This window comes from Theropithecus gelada, chromosome 6 (assembly GCF_003255815.1).
Source record: "Theropithecus gelada isolate Dixy chromosome 6, Tgel_1.0, whole genome shotgun sequence".
Classification (NCBI taxonomy): domain Eukaryota; kingdom Metazoa; phylum Chordata; class Mammalia; order Primates; family Cercopithecidae; genus Theropithecus; species Theropithecus gelada.
This window is the reverse complement of record NC_037673.1, coordinates 131,258,727-131,279,303: the sequence shown is the minus strand read 5'-3', so window position 1 is coordinate 131,279,303 and position 20,577 is coordinate 131,258,727. Positions and strand designations below refer to the sequence as shown.

The 20,577-nt window shown below is 42.0% G+C and overlaps 1 protein-coding gene across 2 annotated transcripts in view; it reads right to left on the bottom strand.

The window, feature by feature from the left end:
• Positions 1-14,799: 14,799 nt before the first annotated feature.
• DDX46 (DEAD-box helicase 46) overlaps positions 14,800-20,577 on the bottom strand; it is a 75,553-nt gene continuing 69,775 nt past the window's right edge. For both annotated transcript variants that reach the window (XM_025388283.1, XM_025388281.1), the window contains 2 exons: positions 18,544-18,617; positions 14,800-16,319 (listed from right to left, as the gene is read on the bottom strand). In XM_025388283.1, the coding sequence (XP_025244068.1) occupies positions 16,272-16,319; positions 18,544-18,617 (122 nt within the window). In that variant the 3' untranslated portion in view covers positions 14,800-16,271. The remainder of the gene's footprint in view (positions 16,320-18,543; positions 18,618-20,577) is intronic.

The window sequence follows — 20,577 nt, the reverse complement described above, 5'->3', positions numbered from 1 at the left end:
AACTCTGGACACAAAGCTCAGGTGGAATTCCCTGGTTGGGAAGGTAGGATTTTTTTGGCAGACAGGGATTCATAACATGATTCCAAACATCATTCAAACTAGGTGGAGTGACTCACACCTGTAATCCCAGGACTTTGGGAGGCCGAAGCGGGAGGCCAGGAGTTTGAGACCAGCCTGGACAATATAGATTCTGTCTCTACAAAAAATTAAACAATTAGCTGGGTGTGGTGATGAGTACTTGTAGGGCCAGCTGCTAGGGAGGCTGAGATAGGAGAAAGGACTGAGATAGGAGGAAGAAGACTGAGGCTTCCTTAAGCTGTGATTGTGACACTGCACTCCAGCTTGGGCAACAGAGTGAGACCCTGTCTCAAAAAAATGAAATACTAAAAAACAGGATTAACCATGCCAGTGTTATTTATATGTAAAAGGAAAATACCAATATAAAAAAGTTAAAATATGTACACAGATTTTAAGGCATATTAAGTAGCCTATCTAAAAACAAGTTTTTTTTCTAAGCAAGGTTTTTTTGCTCTTGAGGTAGAATTTGAGAATGTGTAACAGCACTCCCATACCATAGAATCACTATTGCAAATCTGTAACTCTAAACTCTTGTCTGAAATGGCATTTGTACATAAAAACACTTAAGAAAAAGAAACTTTCATTCTAACAAGGTCAAATAATTTGCAGGCCCAGTAGAGGGGTAGCCAGAATAACAAAGGAAGTCAGACAGCCCTGAGTTTGAATGCCTTTCTGCCACTTGCCTCCCATGGCATTTTGGGCAAGTCACTGCTCCTTCAAAAGTTTCCACATGTATGAAATTAAGACACTGTCTTCCTTGTAGAGCTGTGAAATTAAATAAGCTAATAGGGCTATTTAAATACTCATGAGTGGCCAGGCACAGCCACTCATGCCTATAATCCCAGCACTTTGGGAAGCCAAGGCAGGTGGATCACCTGAAGTCAGGAGTTCAGGACCAGCCTGGCCAACATGGTGAAACCCCGTCTCTACTAAAAATACAAAACATTAGCCAGGCGTGGTGGTGCATGTCTGTAATCCCACCTACTTAGGAGGCTGAGACAGGAGAATCACTTGAACCTGGGAGGTGGAGGTTGCAGTCAGTTGAGATCGCACCACTGCACTCCAGTCTGGGTGACAGAATGAGACTCTGTCTCAAAAATAACTCACCTCAGCTACTTGGTAGACTGAGGCGGGAGGATCGCTTGAGCCTGGAAGGCAGGGATTACAGTGAACGAAGATCACGCCACTGCACTCTAGCCTGGATGACCAAGCGAAACCCTGTCTCAAAAGATAAAAAGAAAAAAGAAAATATTCACCCCTATTTAGATGTTCATCATACTATTCTATTTTCAAATATTTATCATTTTCCATAAAATATTTTAAGCTCATACAAGTTATATTGTTCTTGAAAATAACCAAATATAAACATTCCAATAAAATCTCGAATAAGAATTCATGGGAATAGGGTCAGGCACGGTGGGTCATGCCTTCTAACCCAGGACTTTGGGAGGCTGAGGTAGGCAGATTACTTGAGGCCAGAAGTTCCAGACCAGCCTGGCCAACATGGCGAAACCTCGTATCTACTAAAATAGAAAAATCAGCTGGGTGTGATGGTGCACACCTGTAATCCTGGCTACTCAGGAGGCTGAGGCACCAGAATCACTTGCACCCCAGAGGTGGAGGTTGCGGTGAGCCAAGATTGGCCACTGCACTCCAGTCTGGGCAACAGTGAGACTGTCTCAAATTTAAAAAAAAAAAAATTATGGGGACAAATATTAATCATTGCAACTGAAGGGAATAACTGAAGAAGACTTGCAAAGGATTTGAGTTTCAAGTTTGGATTTGAAAGTGCCAGACATGAATTGGTGGAGTAGAAGCTGTGGTGGCTACAAGGAAGACAACAGCAAGCACATTTATAATGGTGGAACCACCTTTACCCACTGAATAATCCAGGAAGCGTTGGAAGTGGGCTTTAAATGCCATGTTAGTCTGGAGATATTTCACAGAAGCACCATGAGCCAGGAAATATCAGCAAGAAATCTTCCAGCCAGCTCTCTTTAGAGGGAGATCTAGCCACCAAGATGAAACTGCACACTTATATCAGCTGATGACCTTAGTAAAATAGCACCAGCCATTTGGTGAACCACTAGCTAGTGGGTATTTGATCAAGGAAGAGGAGACATTCCAGGTTTACTCACCCTCTGACACATCTACTCATTTATGCTATATGTTGACTTTAGTTTTTTTTTTTTTTTTCTTCAGACGGAGTCTCGCTCTGTTACCCAGGCTGCGTCACTGCATTGTGGCCAAATCTCGGCTCACTGCAACCTCCGCCTCCTGGGTTCAAGCAATTCTCCTGCCTCAGCCTCCCGAGTAGCTGGGACTACAGGCATGTGCTACCATGCCCAGCTAATTTTTCTATTTTTAGTAGGGACAGGGTTTCACCATGTTGGCCAGGCTGGTCTTGAACTCCTGACCTAAGGTGATCCTCCCACCTCAACCTCCCAAAGTGCTGGAATTACAGGCATGAGCCACTGTGCGCAGCCAACTTATTTTAGATTCAATGGAGCAGACAAATGTTATAACCATGCAAAATAGTGCTTCACGAAAATCTGAACTATCTTCACAATAGTCACTATGAGAGAAATAGTGACCAACTCATTTTTTATATAGGAATTTGCTACCACTCTAGGCAGCTCCGTATAAAATTCTAAAATTCTTTAAACTTCTAAAATTTTACCTCATATTAAAGCAGTCAGCCTCCTACTAATGTCTATCCACTGTCCTAGTTTTTTAGACTCATGTTGCACAAAGTTAGTCATATGATCCCACTTGCCTCTATAAGGAGCTCATTTAGTTCAGGCCTCTGGAAGCTCTTTTTTGGATATATTATAAATATTATAACGAATCTCCACTATGTGGCTCCTCTGTACTTCTCCAGCCATCCCCTCCCCCAAAGTCAGGCGTGGCCATGTGACTTGCACTAGTCAATGAAAGTGACAAATGTGAGATTATCTAAGATTCTTCTCTGCCATTAGGACTGTGATGTTAGAGTTGCCATCAGTCTGGATCCTGGATCCTGGGGTTAGAAAGATGTGAAGTAAAGCTTCCCCTCTTACAACACATGAGGATAGTTTAGTATAGATGAGAAATAAACTTTTTTTTTTTTTTTTTTTTTGAGACAGAGTCTCATTCTGTCACCCAGGCTGGAGTGCAGTGGTGAGATGTTGGCTCACTGCAACCTCCAACTCCTGGGTTCAAATGATTCTCGTATCTCAGCCTCACAAGTAGCTGAGACTACAGGCATGAGCCAACACGCTTGGCTTTTTGTATTTTTAGTAGAGAGGGGGTTTCACCATGTTGACTAGCCTGATCTCGAACTCCTGACCTCAGGTGATCTGCCTGCTTCAGCCTCCCAAAGTGCTGGGATGACAGGCGTGAGCCACTACTCCTAGCCCAGAGAAATAAAACATCACTGAGATTTTTGTTACTGCACCATGATCTAGCTGTAGTAACTGGAAACTACAAAGGTTACTTTTACCTCTGACGAAAAGCTAAGAGAGAACTGAAGAAATAGCATAATCCAAAAAAATCGAGGAAATGGGCCCTTCTACCATGTAGAGGGGCAGGTGTAAAGGATTTAACCTTGCCAAAGAACAGTGTGGCCTTTACTGCTGGCTTCTTGGAAGTAACCTCTAAACCCTTGGGATGTCATGTTTCATAGTGTTTTTGTTTGCCTGGGGCCCTGGGTCATGCAAGATAGTCTAACAATGTGATTTAGTGTGAAAAAGCTGGGTCACATGGTATCAGCTCCACCTCCTGAGGGACTGGAAACTGAAATCAGCCATATGGCTAATTAATCATATCTACGTGATGAACTCCAATAAAAACTCTGGATACCAAGGCTCAGATGAGCTTCCCAGACGGGTGCAATTGCTTATGCCTATAATCCCAGCACTTTGGGAGGCCGAAACAGGAGGACTGCTTGAGCCCAGGAGTTGGAGGTCACCCTAGGCAACAACATAGGGAGACCCTGCCAATACAAAATAAATAAGTAAATAAATAAATAAAAGCCAGGCATGGTGGCACATGCCTGTGGTCCCAACTACTTAGGATGCTGAGGTGGGAAGATTGTTTGAGCCCATGAGGTTGAGGCTGCAGTGAGCCGTAATCACATCACTGTACTCCAGACTGAATGATAGAGCAAGACACTGATTCCAAAATATAATAAACCAGGCACGGTAGTTCATGTGTGAAATCCCAGCATTTTGGGAAGCTAAGGTGGGAGGACGACTTGAGCCCAGGAGTTTGGGGCTACAGTGAGCCATGATCATGACACTGTACTCAAGCCTGAACAAGAGAGCAAGACCTGGACTCAAAAAATATACGAATGAATGAATAAATAAATAGGATGCTGCTAAGGCCTAACACTTACCTGTTCATTTTTTTTTTTTTTTTTTTTTTTTTTTTTGAGACAGAGTCTCCCTCTGTCGCCAGGCTGTAGTGGGGTGGTGTGATCTCGACTCACTGCAACCTCTGCCTCCAGGGTTCAAGCAATTCCTCTGCCTCAGCCTCCCGAGTAGCTGGGACTACAGGTGCACACCAACACGCCAGGCTAATGTTTTCTATTTTAGTAGAGACGGTTTCACCACGTCAGCCAGGATGGTCTCAATCTCCTGACCTCTTGATCTGCCCGCCTCAGTCTCCCAAGTTGCTGGGATTACAGGCGTGAACCACTGCACCCAGTCACCTGTTCTTAAGGTTAAGTTACTCTAGGCCGGGTGCGGTGGCTCACACCTGTAATCCCAGCACTCTGGGAGGCTGAGGCAGGCAGATCACTCGAGGTCAGGAGTTCCAGACCAGTCTGACCAACATGATGAAACCCTGTCTCTACTAAAAATACAAAAAAAAAAAAATCAGCCAGGCGTGTGCCACCACTACTCAGGTGGTGAGCTACTCAGGAGGCAGAGACACGAGAATTGCTTGAACCTGGGAGGCGGAGGTTGAATTGAGCTGAGATTGCACCATTGCACTCCAGCTTGGGTGACCAAAAAAAACAAAAAAAAAGGTAAAGTTACTCCTTAAATTTAACACTTGCATTAGCATCTACAATAGCAGCATCCTCTTTCCAGTCCCTTTAGCCGCAGAGTGCAAATAATGAAAGCAGTATTGACGTATTCTAATAATGCTGCTTGATATGAGCAGGCCAAACAGAAAAAAATTAAAATACCATGTATGTACCACAAACTACATCTTCTATATAGTATTTATTGTTACCAGACAGGCAGGCTTTGGAGTGAAGATAGATACAGACTTAAATGCTAGGTCTGCCACTTACTAGCTGTGTGACCATGAACAATTCAACAAGTATTTATTTTTTTTTTTTTTGAGACGGAGTCTCGCTCTGTCCCCCAGGCTGGAGTGCAGTGGCGCAATTTCATCTCACTGCCAAGTCCCGGGTTCACACCATTCTCCTCCCTCAGTCTCCCAAGTAGCTGGGACTACAGGCACCGCCACCATGCCCGGCTAATTTTTTGTATTTTTTAGTAGAGATGGGGTTTCACCATGTTAGCCAGGATGGTCTCAATCTCCTGACCTCGTGATCCACCCGCCTCGGACTCCCAAAGTGCTGGATTACTCAACAAGTATTTATTAAATGCAAAACTGAGGATACAAAATATAAGACATGGACTCTGATCTCAGAGAGCTCATATTCCATTGAAATCAATGAAATGGACAATCAAATAGATCATTGGAATTTGGTGTTAAGTGCAACAAAAATGGTGGACCTGATGTTTTTAGGAAATTAACTCAGGTTGGCTTTTTTTTTTTTTTTTTTTTTTTTTTGAGACAGGGTCTTGCTCTGTTGCCAGGCTGGAATTCTGTGGTGTCATCATGGCTCACTGCAGCCTCAACTTCCCCAGGCTCAGGGGATCTGCTAACCTCAGCCTCCCAAGTATCTGGGACTATGGATGTGCGCCAGGCCAATTTTTGTATGTTTTGTAGACAGGGTTTCCTCATGTTGCCCAAGCTGGTCTTGAAGTCCTGGGCTCAGGCATTCCTCCTGCCTTAGCCTCCCAAAGTGCTGGGATTGCAGGCGTGAACCACTGTACCTGGCCAGATTGGTCTTAATGAGGTGCTATAGTACACACAATACATACACGATATTCTGTCAAATGCAGAGGCTTTTTCAAGGGCATAGGTATTTATCAGTACTTCATTTGCAACAAGATCATACTTAAACAATTTTTTTTTTTTGTAGAGATGAGGTCTTGCCATGTTGCCAAGGCTAGTCTAAAACTCCTGGCCTCAAGTGATCCCCCAACCTGAGCCTCTCAAAGTGCTGAAATTACAGGCATGAGCCGCTGTGCCTGGAGTACACTTTTATTTATTTGTTTGTTTGAGATAGTCTTGCTCTTTCACTTAGGCTGGAATGCGGTGGCGTGATCTCGGCTCACTGATTCTCCTCTCAGCCTCCGAGTAGCTGGGGTTAAAGGTGCCTGCTGCCACGCCTGGCTAATTTTTGTATTTTTTAATAGAGACAGCGTTTCATCACATTGGCCAGGCTGGTCTCAAACTGACCTCAGGTGATCCGCCCGCTTTGGCCTCCCAAACTGCTGGGATTACAGGCGTGAGCCACCGCATCCGGCCTGGAGTGCACTTTCAAACATCACACTACTCNGTTTACGCCATTCTCCTGCCTCAGCCTCCCGAGTAGCTGGGACCACAGGCGCTCGCCACTTCGCCCGGCTAGTTTTTTGTATTTTTTTAGTAGAGACGGGGTTTCACCATGTTAGCCAGGATGGTCTCGATCTCCTGACCTCGTGATCCGCCCGTCTCGGCCTCCCAAAGTGCTGGGATTACAGGCTTGAGCCACCACGCCCGGCCTCTCCCAACATTTTTTCTTCAAAAGTATACATCCTTGAAATACAATTTGAATTCAGTATAACATTTTTCATTGTTTCTCCAAAAGCATCAGCCTGGCCCAAGGTAGGCCATATCACATAGGCAAATCACCAGTGAATTAGGCTTTTGAATGATAAATAGTGATTATATAAACATGAATAGAAGGAATATTTGTCTCTATCTGGAATTTGGCTGCCTCTAAAGACCTTTCAATTGAGGGTACAAGTGTTTTTGTTTTTGTTTTGTTTTTAAATAGAGATGGGGTCTCCCTGTATTGATCAGACTGGTCTTGAACTCCTGGGCTCAAGCAATCCTCCCACCACTGCCTTGTAAAGTGCTAGGATTACAGGTGTGAGCAACTACACCCAACCCAAGTGTTCTTAAATACTTTCATATACATAGGAAAAAAATGAATCTTGCTTTCTAGATTTTAACTTACCAGTAACAGCTGACTGTCCCTGCTAAATATATAGCTTTATATCAATACTAAAAAGAAAGATAGGGTCTTAGTCTGTTTTAGCTGCTATAACAAAATAATGGACTGGATGGCTTACAAAAGACAAAATTTTATTTCTCTGGAAGCTGGAAAGTCCAAGGTCAAAGTACTGGCCGATTTAGTGTCTGGTAGAGAGCCAGCTTTCTGGTTCACAGACAGCTTTTTTTTTTTTTTTTTTCTGTGTTCTCACATGGCAGAAGGGGCAAGGGAGTTCACTGGGGTCTCTTTTATAAGGGCACTGATCCCACCAGCCCTGATGACATAATCACCTCCCAAAGGCCTCCAAATACTATCAAATTGGGGATTAGATTTCAACATCATGAATTTGGGGGTGGGGAAAGGATACAAACATTCAGTGTAGAGCAGACAGCATAAGAAAATCTACCCCTATTCACCCATTATAATAATAGTGCCAGCCAACATTCATTGTAGGCTTACCATATGCCAGGCACTATTTTTACATGCTTTAAGCATATTTATGCTTTAAATGTATAATTTCACCTCATCCTCATAACAATCCTAAAATGTATGTATTATATCTGAATTTTATATATGAAAAAACAGATAAAGTGGCCAGGCATGGTGGATCGCACCTGTAATCCCAGCACTTTGGGAGGCCGAGGCGGGTGGATCACCTGAGGTCGGGAGTTCTAGACCACCCTGACCAACATGGAGAGACCCCGTCTCTACTAAAAATACAAAATTAGCTGGGCATGGTGGCATATGCCTGTAGTCCCAGCTACTTGGGAGGCTGAAGCAGGAAAATCACTTGAACCCGGGAGGCGGAGGCTGCAGTGAGCTGAGATTGGGCCATTGCACTTCAGCCTGGGCGACAGAGCGAGACTCTGTCTCAAAAAAAAAAAAAAAAAATTAGCCAGGGGTGGTGGCACGTGCCTGTAATCCCAGCTACTCTGGAGGCTGAGGCAAGAGGATCACTTGAACTGTGAGAGGCAGAGGTTGCAGTGAGCCCAGATTGCGCCACTGCACTCCAGCCTGCGTGACAGAGTGAGACTCCATCTCAAACAACAACAACAACAAAAAACAAAAACCTTACACAAAATAAAATGTTAAAGAAAGGATGAGACGTAGAAAGAAAAAAGAAAAATAAGGCCAGGCGGGTCCAGTAGCTCACGCCTGTAATCCCAGCACTTTGGGAGGGCAAGGTAGGTGGATCATCTGAGGTCAGGATTTCGAGACCAGCCATGGTAAAACCCTGTCTCTCCTAAAATTACAAAAATTAGCCAGGTGTGGTGGCAGGCACTTGTAATCCCAGCTACTTGGGAGGCTGAGGCAGGAGAATCGCTTGAACCCAGGAGGTGGAGCTTGCAGTGAGCAGAGATCAAGGCCACTGCACATCAGCCTGGGCAATAAGAGCAAAACTCCATCTTAAGAAAAAAAAAAAAAGCTTCTCAATGACCAGCCAGACATCAGATGTAGAAAATAAATAAATGAGTATAGTCTTCTCACTAAGTTATTTTTATTTAGAAAAATATCTCTTTCATTTTAAAATATTTACTTAACACATATGGGTTGTTAGTTTTGTATAAATATTCTACAACTTAAAAAAATAAAAGGAAAAATAGATCCAGGTGTGGTGGCTCATGCTTGTAATCCCAGTAGAGGAAGGATTGCCCGAGGCCAGGAGTCTGAGATTAGCCAGGGCAACATAGCAAGACCCCACTGCTACAAAAAATAAAAAATTAGCCAGGCATGGTAGCACACACCTGTATAGTCCTACTTACCTATTCAGGAGGCTGAAGTGGGAGGATCACTTGAGCACAGGAGTTTGAGACTACTGTGAGCTATGATCATGCCACTGCACTCCAGCCTGGGCAACAGAAAGAGACCCTGTCTCTAAAAGTAAAATAAAGAAAAAAAAAACAGAAGCTTCAAAATTTTCTTCCTGCTTTTCTTTTTCTTTTCTTTTTTTTTTTGAGACGGAATCTCGCTCTGTCGCCCAGGCTGGAGTGCAGTGACCGGATCTCAGCTCACTGCAAGCTCCGCCTCCTGGGTCTACGCCATTCTCCTGCCTCAGCCTCCCGAGTAGCTGGGACTACAGGCGCCCGCCACCTCGCCCGGCTAGTTTTTTGTATTTTTTAGTAGAGATGGGGTTTCACCGTGTTAGCCAGGATGGTCTCGATCTCCTGACTTCGTGATCTGCCCGTCTCGGCCTCCCAAAGTGCTGGGATTACAGGCTTGAGCCACCGCGCCCAGCTTCTTTTTCTTTTAAGATGCAGTTACTCTGTCACCCAGGCTAGAGTGCATTGGCACGATCTGGGCTCACTGTAACCTCCACCTCCTGGATTCAAGCAATTCTCCTGCCTCAGCCTCCGAAGTAGCTGGGATTACAGGTGTGTGCCACCACACCCTACTAATTTTTGTATTTTTTTAGTAGAGACTGGGTTTCACCATGTTGGCCAGGCTGACACTCCTGACCTCTTCAGCCTCCCAAAGTGTTGGGATTACAAGTGTGAGCCAACACGTCTGGCCTCTTCCTGATTTTCAATAAATTACTGTCACGTACCCCACTTTGGAGACCACAGCTTTAGTTCACAGGCAGTCAAATTCCAAGAGCAAAAGTGAAGATTACCAGTATTTCTCAAACTTAAATGTATATCATAGAATGAGTACCACCCCCAGATACACTTTTTTTTTTTTAAGACAGTCTTGCTCTTTTGTCCAGGTCGGAGTGCACTGGCATGATCTTGGCTCACTGCAACCTCTGCCTCCTGGGTTCAAGCAATTCTCATGCCTCCATCTCCTGAGTAGCTGGAATTACAGGTGCACACCACCACGCAGCATTTTTTTTTTTTTAAACAGAGTTTAGCTCTGTCACCCAGGCTGGAGTGCAGTGGCGTGATCTTGGCTCACTGCAACCTCTGCCTCCCATGTTCAAGCGATTCTCCTGCCTCAGCCTCCCAAGCAGCTGGGACTACAGGCACACACCACCACACCAGCTAATTTTTTTATTTTTAGTAGAGACAGGTTTCACCATATTGGCCAGGCTGGTCTCAAACTCCTCACCTTGTGATCTGCCTGCCTCAGCCTCCCAAAGTGCTGGGATTACAGGAGTGAGCTACCGTGCCTGGCCTTGTAGTTTTGATACAGACAGAATTTCATCACGTTGGCCAGGCTGGTCTCAAACTTCTGACCTCAGGTGATCCACCCTCCTCAGCCTCCCAAAGTGCTGGGATTACATGCGTGAGCCACCGTGCCTGACCTCAGATACATTTTTAGGAGCAAAACTAGACCAATAAAAAGTTACAGAGGAATTTATGCTCTCTTTGAAGCTCCCAAGCATCCAGCCCCACCAAGCTTTCCAAATCCTGTGCCACATACACAGGCTGAAGGCTGGTTTGGGCATGCGGAGGACTCTTTTCCAAAGTCAACAGTATGCTTTTGGGAGTATCAGCTCCCAGAAGACTGCCTTAGGCAAAGGCACAGAGAAAAGATGCTGCCTTCAAGATTTCTGGGACCGGCTGGAAGGCACTTGAGAGCCTCCCAGGATTTCAGGCCAAAGACACTTTAACATCCAAAGCTGCTACAGAAGTGCCTGAAGTTGCCAGGCTCCTAAAAATCCAGTCACTACCAAGTTCAAATGAAAAGCTTTTTCTGTACAAAGAACATGTTTTTCACACTGAATCCTCTCACATATCCCTTATTCCACAGTATGCAAAGTTGTGAAGAGAGACTAATATTCAAAACATGGGCAACTAGGTATTCCTATATATTAAAAATGATTAGTTTTTTAAATTCTGAAATTCTATCTTTTAAAGTAATCCTAACATGTGAGAGCAACGTTGAGTTCCAATTCCCCCAAAAGGTTAAACTTCCCTTTTTACTTCATACTTTTTTTCTTCCCAAAAGAACATGGTTAATGCGAAGTTAGAATTTCTTCCTTAAGGCTTGAGTTTGAAAAAAATCATGAACTCCTGTAAGTTGTTGCCATATTTGGAAGAGAACAAGTTCAAGAAAAATAATCAAAAGTAAATTCCTCACCAGTCATGTAACTTGACAGTATGCACTCACACACACATAGCAGCTAAACCATAAGGCACTTTTAAAAGGGAAAGTCAATATTGTGGGGACTTTCTGAAGAATACCTTTACACTTTCTCTTTGCATTCCTACTTGGATCCCTGCCTGAGAAAAATTATAAATTTATATATATTTTTAGAAGGCCTTCAAATATCCATAACAGTCAACATATCAGGGAATTTTTACCTGGTAAGGGAAACGTAGCTGTCTTTAGCTCCAGAGAGCTGACCTAAGAGTGGAGCAGATGTTTCATTAACCAGTATGTAAGATGTCGCTATACTCCAAGTTAACTATCTCACTCCAGTAAGTTTGTTTTCTGATGGTTACACCCAAACTAAATAGTTAAGACTCTCCCTCACCCCTCTACATACATTTACTCTCTCACTCCTGGTACTTAACACACATAAATAAACACACATGCACCTTTTTAAAAGATAAGCTTTTAGTACGCCAGAAGCAGCAGGCATGAGAAAATGTCAGTAGATTCCCATTCGTACGTAAAACTATGTACCAAAATGTGAAGAACTGACAGCTCTAGACTCAAATCTAAGTGGAAGAGTATTTGAATGGCCCACATTGGGCTAGCCACTCAGAACTCTTGCCTGCTTTAAGAACTTAGCATAATCTGGCCGGGTGCCATGGCTCACGCCTGTAATCCCAGCACTTTGGGAAGCCAAGGCGGGTGGATCACTTGAGGTCAGGAGTTCAAGACCAGCCTGGCCAACATGGTGAAACCCCGTCTCTACCATAAAAACACAAATTCAAAATACAAATTCACCAGGCATGGTGGTGAGTACCTGTAACCCCAGCTACTCAGGAGGCCATGGCAGGACAATCACTTGAACCTGGGAGGCGGAGGTTGCATGGAGCCGAGATTGCGCCACTATACTCCAGCCTAGGCAAAAGAGCGAGACTCCATCTCAAAAAAAAAAAAAAAAAAAGAACTTAGCATGATCTATAAAGCAGCAAAATGGCACATTTTACTAAATAAAGTGTAGCTATTTATCCTAGACTTCATTTAGACAACAATTTCCCCACAACCTCCTATTTTAAACAATATGCTAGTCAAATCAAAGGATTTTGGCTGATGGCTTTATAAATCAAAGCATGGCACCAAGAGTAAAAAGAGGTCAGAAACAGCTGAGTTACAACTTTGGCGGTTTTCCTAGTTTGTGCTTCCCAAGATTCTGCTGTGTTACTCAGAAGCTGACTCCACAGCTAGCTGAATAAGATTTATAAATCCTAAGTATTCAATAGCTGGTTCTCCTTCAATTCTATACATAGGAACTGCCTGACTCAAAAGAAAGATTAGGCCGGGTGTGGTGGCTCATGCCCGTAATCCCAGCACTTTGGGAGGCCGAGGCGGGCAGATCACGAGGTCAGGAGATCGAGACCATCCTGGCTAACATGGTGAAACCCCGTCTCTACTCAAAATACAAAAAATTAGATGGGTGTTGTGGCATGTGCCTGTAGTCCCAGTTACTCAAGAGGCTGAGGCAGGAGAACCACTTGAACCTGGGAGGTAGAGGTCGCAATGAGCTGAGATTGCCACTGCACTCCAGCCTGGGCAACAGAGCAAGACTCTGTCTCAAAAACAAAAACAAAACCAAACCAAACCAAAAAAGATTATCAGTCACATGTGCATTGTGTATACCAACAAAGGCAATGAGACATGAAATATATCAAATAGTAAAGTGTCCAAAAGGAGTAAAGGAGAACTTAGCTACTATTCTTTCATTCTACATATCCCCTTTTTTTTTTCTTTTTTTCTTTTTTGAGATTGAGTTGCGCTCCTGTTGTCCAGGCTGGAGTGCAATGGCATGATCTTGGCTCATTGCAACCTCTGCCTCCCAGGTTCAAGCGATTCACCTACCTCAGTCTCCTGAGCAGCTGGGATCACAGGCATGTGCCACCACACCTGGCTAATTTTGTATTTTTAGTAGAGACGGGGTCTCTCCATGTTGGTCAGGCTGGTCTTGAACTCCTGACCCCAGGTGATCCGCCTGCCTCAGCCTCCCAAAGTGCTGGGATTACAGGCATGAGTCACAGAACCCAGCCTACATATCCATTTTGTAAGAGTGTCACTGTGGCAAAACCCCAACTGGCAAATGAACCTATTATTTCACCTATATTTCTCTTACACTAAATACAATGAACATAAAAGACTTAAGAGGTGTCTTCAGGAAGACATTTTTGGAACAGAATTATAAATACTTTAGGTAATAAGTTGCTAGAATTTTTAAAATAAAAATACAGAGGGTATAATATTTCTCTCACCAATATAAACAAAATTAGAGAAACAGAAGAAAAAGCATTTGAGGAAAGATAATTTTAAGAAAGTGCAGATTGAATTCGAATTAATTTTATTTTATAAGGAATTTAGAAAACATGAGCAAATATTCATATTGCATTAAAAAAACAAAGTCTGTATATCATTCAAATTTTAGGTCAGTGTGACACTATTGCATTAAAAAAACAAAGTCTGTATATCATTCAAATTTTAGGTCAGTGTGACACTAAAAAATGTACTAACAAATATGTTTCATTTTAGAACAAAATTGTATCAGTGGCTTATCACAACTGATATACAAACACAAAGAAAATGCTAAAATGATGTAAAACTGAATCTCAAAGTGATCCAGTCGGATGAAGGGAGCACCAATTATCATTGATGTGGGACTGCCATATATTCTACCAAAGAAAACAAACTACCACTAGGTGATAACGATAAGCAAATAAATAAACTAGAGGGAGGGAATGAGCCCACAATTCCTGGAATTTTACAGTAAGTGGTTTATTTGTTTTTGTTGTTACATGTCTTTTGTCTGTTTCTTCCTTCAAGAATTTAAGTGGATGTGTGAAGGATCCAAGAATACTTCCCAGGCATATCTTACTTTTTCAGGAAGAATAACTTTATACTGAAGAAATAATGATTAATACTCCCTATCACTTCAGCTACTGAATATACTATTAAAATTATTTAACAACTATGCTTTTTTTTTTCTTTTTAAAAAACTGTAAGTCAAGAATATTTAAAGAATGAAAGTCTCTTCATTTAAGAAACACACAGTCGTCCTTTGGTATCCGAGGGGGATCGATTGCAGGACACCCCTTAAACCCCTCCTCTGTACCAAAATCCATGGATGTTCAAGCCTCTTATATGAAATGGCTTGCTATTTGCATACAACCTATGCACATCCTCCTGTATACTTTAACTCACTTTTACTTAAAATATCTAACACAATGTAAATGTTATAGTAAAACTGTTTTACAGCTGCTAAACTGTATTTTAAATTTTTTACATTAGTTTTTCTTCTTTTTTTTTTTCTATTTTTGATCGGTGGTTGGTTTAATCTGTGGGTGTGAAACCCTTGGATATAAAAGGCTGACTTTATCTATTTAACTCCTGAAAAAAGTTATTTTTTGAAAAGTGACAATAACATGAAGTTAATACATCAGGAGTCTTGAAAAGAATATTAGGTAATCCAATTATAACAATTTAAATTAGAATATTCAGGAACTGTATCTTGAAGGCTCAAAAATAGAATTTATTTATTTATTTATTTATTTATTTTTTTTTTTTGAGATAGTCTTACTCTGTCGCCCAGGCTGGAGTGCAATGGTGTGATCCTGGCTCAGATTCTCCTGCCTCAGCCTCCTGAGTAGCTGGGATTACAGGCGCCTACCACCATGCCGACTGATTTTTGCATTTTTAGTAGAGACAGTGTTTTGCCATGTTGTCCAGGCTGGTCTTGAACTCCTGATCTCAAGTGATCTGCCCACCTCGGCCTCCCAAATTGCTGGGATTACATGTGTGAGCCACTACGCTCAGCCTCAAAAATACAATTTATGATTCCTTGTGAATTACATTTCACTAAGATGAAGCACATCTAAGTTTAAAACTTGGGTACCATTATGTTTCACAATTTTTGAGAAAGAAAATTCACAACCCACTCAATAATCCTGAAGAAAAATCAGATTAAAAGTAGTAGGATATTTGTAAATACAACATGTATAGATGTATAACAAAACACTTTCTAGAAGGAAAAGTTATGATATTTAATATTTATAGGCTACACTCTTTCTTTTAAGGGAGATTATAAAAGAGGAGCTAGGTATGGAGCCAGAAGTTGTGAGGGGAACCTCAAAGTAGTAAATACTAAAACTCTTTGTACAGTTTTACACTCAGTGTAAAGAAATGCGAAAAATCCTTATACTATTAAATCTTTACTTGTATAAAAACCAAAATTAGTCCAACTACTTTTTGCCCATTTATGATGATAAAAATTGAAACAAAAACTCTCAACCTATTTTGTAAGACTTCTATTATAACATTCTTAAATCCAGTTCATATTGTTCCACAGAGTCATGTAACATTTAAGCTCAAGGTGGGGACACAAAGTAAGATAGTGAATTTTACCTTTTCTTAGGAAATGATCACAATTTCATTGAAAGTACAGGATAAAGTGAATAGCCCCTTAATGACTTGTGTACTTTATTGTCTTCAATAGAAAGTTCAAATATTTCCATTTTTTAAACCTCTAGAATATTATCCAGACATTTAAAATATTGATATTTAAGTTTACATTAAAGGACATCACACTCTGAAAACAGGCCGGCTTTAAATATAGTTTGATTGATTGTGGGGGTACTTACGGACAGATTTCTTTACCAAATACTAGTTTCTTGTATTTAAAAAAAATCAGCAAGACAGAATTTTTAAAAATCTTAATTTACAATACATTGTAAACTGCAGACTGCAACTGCCACATCTATCATAGACCAGCACAGGTAAAAATCTTTTTTCCGGATGTCTATAAGACTTTGTATCTTCCTTTATTTGTTGGTTGGTACGAATTTTGCTGTAATAGGAAATAAAAGATATGTCATCAGAGAAAGCAAAACAAATAACAATAACAACAACAAAAAAAACCAACCAACCAACCAAACAAACCCAAAAGGGAAATATTTAAGATCATTTCTTTTGCTAACTTGTAAAACTATTGGTTATTTAAAATTTTAAATGTTAATATTACTGCACTGAGAAAGGAAAAACTATTCAATAACTAATGATTTCTCTGTTCACTTAACTATTCCTTAACAACTATGTTTTGAAATCAACTTAATGGTGGTAGCATCTATGGGCACAAGATTCTTTTCTATCACTCCTTGTTGAAATAGTCTTAAGCACGTGATTGAACAGCTGTTTTACTTTTTCCCTCTTGTTTTCTGAACCCTCTTTTCTTTTTTTTTTTTTTTTTTGAGACGGAGTCTGGCTCTGTCGCCCAGGCTAGAGTGCTGTGGCCGGATCTCAGCTCACTGCAAGCTCCGCCTCCCGGGTTTAGGCCATTCTCCTGCCTCAGCCTCCGGAGTAGCTGGGACTACAGGCGCCCGCCACCTCGCCCGGCTAGTTTTTTGTATTTTTTTAGTAGAGACGGGGTTTCACCGTGTTAGCCAGGATAGTCTCGATCTCCTGACCTCGTGATCCGCCCGTCTCGGCCTCCCAAAGTGCTGGGATTACAAGCTTGAGCCACCGCGCCCGGCCTGAACCCTCTTTTCATTAAACTTCTAACTCCCCTGCCAAAAAAAGGAATGCTCTCTGAGGGGAGTTTTAGAAAAGCTCTCAGAAGTACACTTAGAGAAAAGACAACGTTTCCTTTCAAAGGAAATGTACACACTGTAGGGAGTGTTCATAAGCTGCAACCGGCACTAAAGACACAAGGACAGATCTACCTCCACTGGAAAGGCAGTCTGTAAAGGGCTTTTTCCAAAATCAAATTAAGTCATTGTTTAAGTTTAAAGACACTGACGGGCCGGGCGCGGTGGCTCAAGCCTGTAATCCCAGCACTTTGGGAGGCCGAGACAGGTGGATCACGAGGTCAGAAGATCGAGACCATCCTGGCGAACACGGTGAAACCCCGTCTCTACTAAAAAATACAAAAAACTAGCCGGGCGAGATGGCGGGCGCCTGTAGTCCCAGTTACTCGGGAGGCTGAGGCAGGAGAATGGCGTAAACCCGGGAGGCGGAGCTTGCAGTGAGCTGAGATCCGGCCACTGCACTCCAGCCCGGGCGACAGAGCGAGACTCCGTCTCAAAAAAAAAAAAAAAAAGACACTGACAACACCATGTGTTGGCAAAGATGTAGAACAACTGTAATTTTCATACACTGCTTGATTAAGTGTGAATTGATGTAACCTCTTTGGAAAACTATCTGGCAATATCTAGCCTATAATTAACAATTCTACTCCAAGGTATATACCCAAGAAAAAATCATGCTAATATATTCCAAATGCACATGGAATAATGTTCACAGAAGTGTTATTCATAAAAACAAAAAAGGAATAGCCCTCAAATCCAATATATAAATATAAATCAACTGTTATACATTCATATAAATATTATATGGCCATGAAAGTGAGTGAATTATTGCTACATGCAATAACACGGACCGATCTCCTCAAAATGTTGATTGAAGGAAACTAGATGCAAAAGGTGCAAACACGTGATTCCACTTATGTGGAGTTCAAAAATAAGGAAAACTAATCTATGATTTTAAAATTCACAATATGGGGCTGGGCACGGTGGCTCACGCCTGTAATCCCAGCACTCTGGGAGGCCGAGGCAGGTGAATCATGAGGTCAGGAGTTCGAGACCAGCCTTGCCAACATAGTGAAACCCCGTCTCTACTAAAAATACAAAATATTAGCCAGGTGTGGTGGCAGGCACCTGTAATCCCAGCTACTTAGGAGGGTGAGGCGGAGGTTGCAGTGAGCCGAGATCGCGCCATTGCACTTCAGCTCAGATGACAAGGCAAGACTCCGTCTCAAAAAAAAAAAAAAAAAAAAATTCAAGGTATGGTTTTGTTGCGGGGAGATGAATAGTGATAAGAATGGACACAGAGAAGACTTCTGGGATATTAGTAATGTTTTTTATTTCTTGATCTGGGTAGTGATTACACTGGTATGCTTATTACTTTGTGAAAATTCATCAAACTATATGTTTATGATTTGCGTACTTGTCTGTATTTATATTTCAATAAAACACTTATTAAAACAAAACAAATGAAACTTTAAGGTTTTCACTCACCAGCCGGATCAGCTCTTCTTTTATGAGCCTGGTGATTTCTGCCTTTGCTTTCTGCACAGCCAGTTCATTGGCACCTGGTGATTGAGTGGAAAGCATTACTATTCACATTACTAAAATTACACTGTGTTTACCCATATCACGGAGGTCCAGGAAGAAACACTGTAGGTGACTTTTAGAAACATTGTACTGCCTGCCAAGATGGCCATTTAATGCCTGGTGGAACATTACCCACATTATATAATGGCTGCTTATTATTTTGATTACTTTCAGAGTTTCAAATGTAACCACTGAGGTCATATTATGTGTTAAGAGTTCCTAGTATGGTAACTAAAAAGAGTGGAATAAAGACTATTAGCGATTTGTCCAGAAGATAGTAAGAGAAGGCTACAGGGAAATATAACTTCCTTGGTTTATTCATTTAGCAAGTATTTATTAGACATTTATTACTTACACTGAAGTCTGCAAATGTTTCGGAAGGGTGACGTACGAACAAAATCTTTTTTTTTTTTTTTTTTTTTTTTGAGACGGAGTCTCGCTGTGCTCCCAGGCTGGAGTGCAGTGGCGTGATCTCGGCTCACTGCAAGCTCCGCCTCCCGGGTTCACGCCATTCTCCCGCCTCAGCCTCCCAAGTAGCTGAGACTACAGGCGCCCCCCACCACGCCCGGCTAGTTTTTTTTTTTTTTGTATTTTTAGTAGAGACGGGGTTTCACCATGTTAGCCAGGATAGTCTCGATCTCCTGACCTCGTGATCCACCCGCCTCGGCCTCCCAAACTGCTGGGATTACAGGCTTGAGCCACCGCGCCCGGCCTACGAACAAAATCTTTAAAATGAAAGGAGGACTAGCCATTTGGAGGGAGGAAAGATACCAGGAAGAGTATTTTGCAAGGAGAATTACATATGTAGTGGTACAGAGTTAAGACAAGCATGCTTAATTACTGAAGAGTAAGAGAAGTGTAGCCTGGTTGGAAAATGTGTGAAAGAACACGGCAAGATAGCTGACTAGATGAGGCAGGCTGCAGACATTCATTCACAGTTATTAATTTCACAAAAATTAAGCACTTGCCTCTCACATACTGTGAGAGATTTAATATATAAAGAACAAATTCATGCTCTTTAAAAGCTTACAGATTAGCAAAACAAACTTGTAAAGACATTACAACAGGATGAATAGGATGTAGTTTACTAAATTCACTTTTTTTTTTTTTTTTTTTTTTGAGGCGGAGTCTTCACTCTGTCCCCCAGGCTGGAGTGCAGTGGCACCATCTCGGCTCACTGCAAGCTCCGCCTCCCGGGTTCGCGCCATTCTCCTGCCTCAGCCTCCCGAGTAGCTGGGACTACAGGCGCCGCCACCGCGCCCGGCTAATTTTTTTTTTTTGTATTTTAGTAGAGACGGGGTTTCACCTTGTTAGCCAGGATGGTCTCGATCTCCTGACCTCGTGATCCGCCCGCCTCGGCCTCCCAAAGTGCAGGGATTACAGGCGTGAGCCACCGCGCCCGGCTAAATTCACTTTTAAATACCATTTTTAGGAAGCTTTTCCTGGCTCTTCGAGGCAGTTAAGTGTTTTCTTCTTTAGTGTTCTCACAATATTGTATTTATACCATCACAAGAGCACATTTTTGAGGTAGAATGGACAAGATATTTTTTCTGATGGGATGTGAACAGTGGAAAAGAGAAACAAGATATTAAGAGCTGGCCGGCAAGTGAAAAAAGGTAGAAGTAATAAAAGAACATATTGATTCCAGGAGGAAAAACAGGTGTTTTTTGGATAGTGATACTGGGTGAAATTTAATTCTAAAATTGCTGTAGTTGAGGTGCTCATTGGACATCCAGTTGAAAATATAAATGAGGTCAATGGAAATATGGACTAGAAGTTTAGAAGTGGCAGAGATCAGAGAGCCATCAAGAGTAGGCTGGGTAGAATCTGGAGCCAATAGACAATGCCAGTGAGTAGGAAAGTACAGATAGGCACCACATTGCACGCTGAGAAGAGAAAAAGAGCTTAATCAAAGAAAACTAAAGACTGAAATGTCTA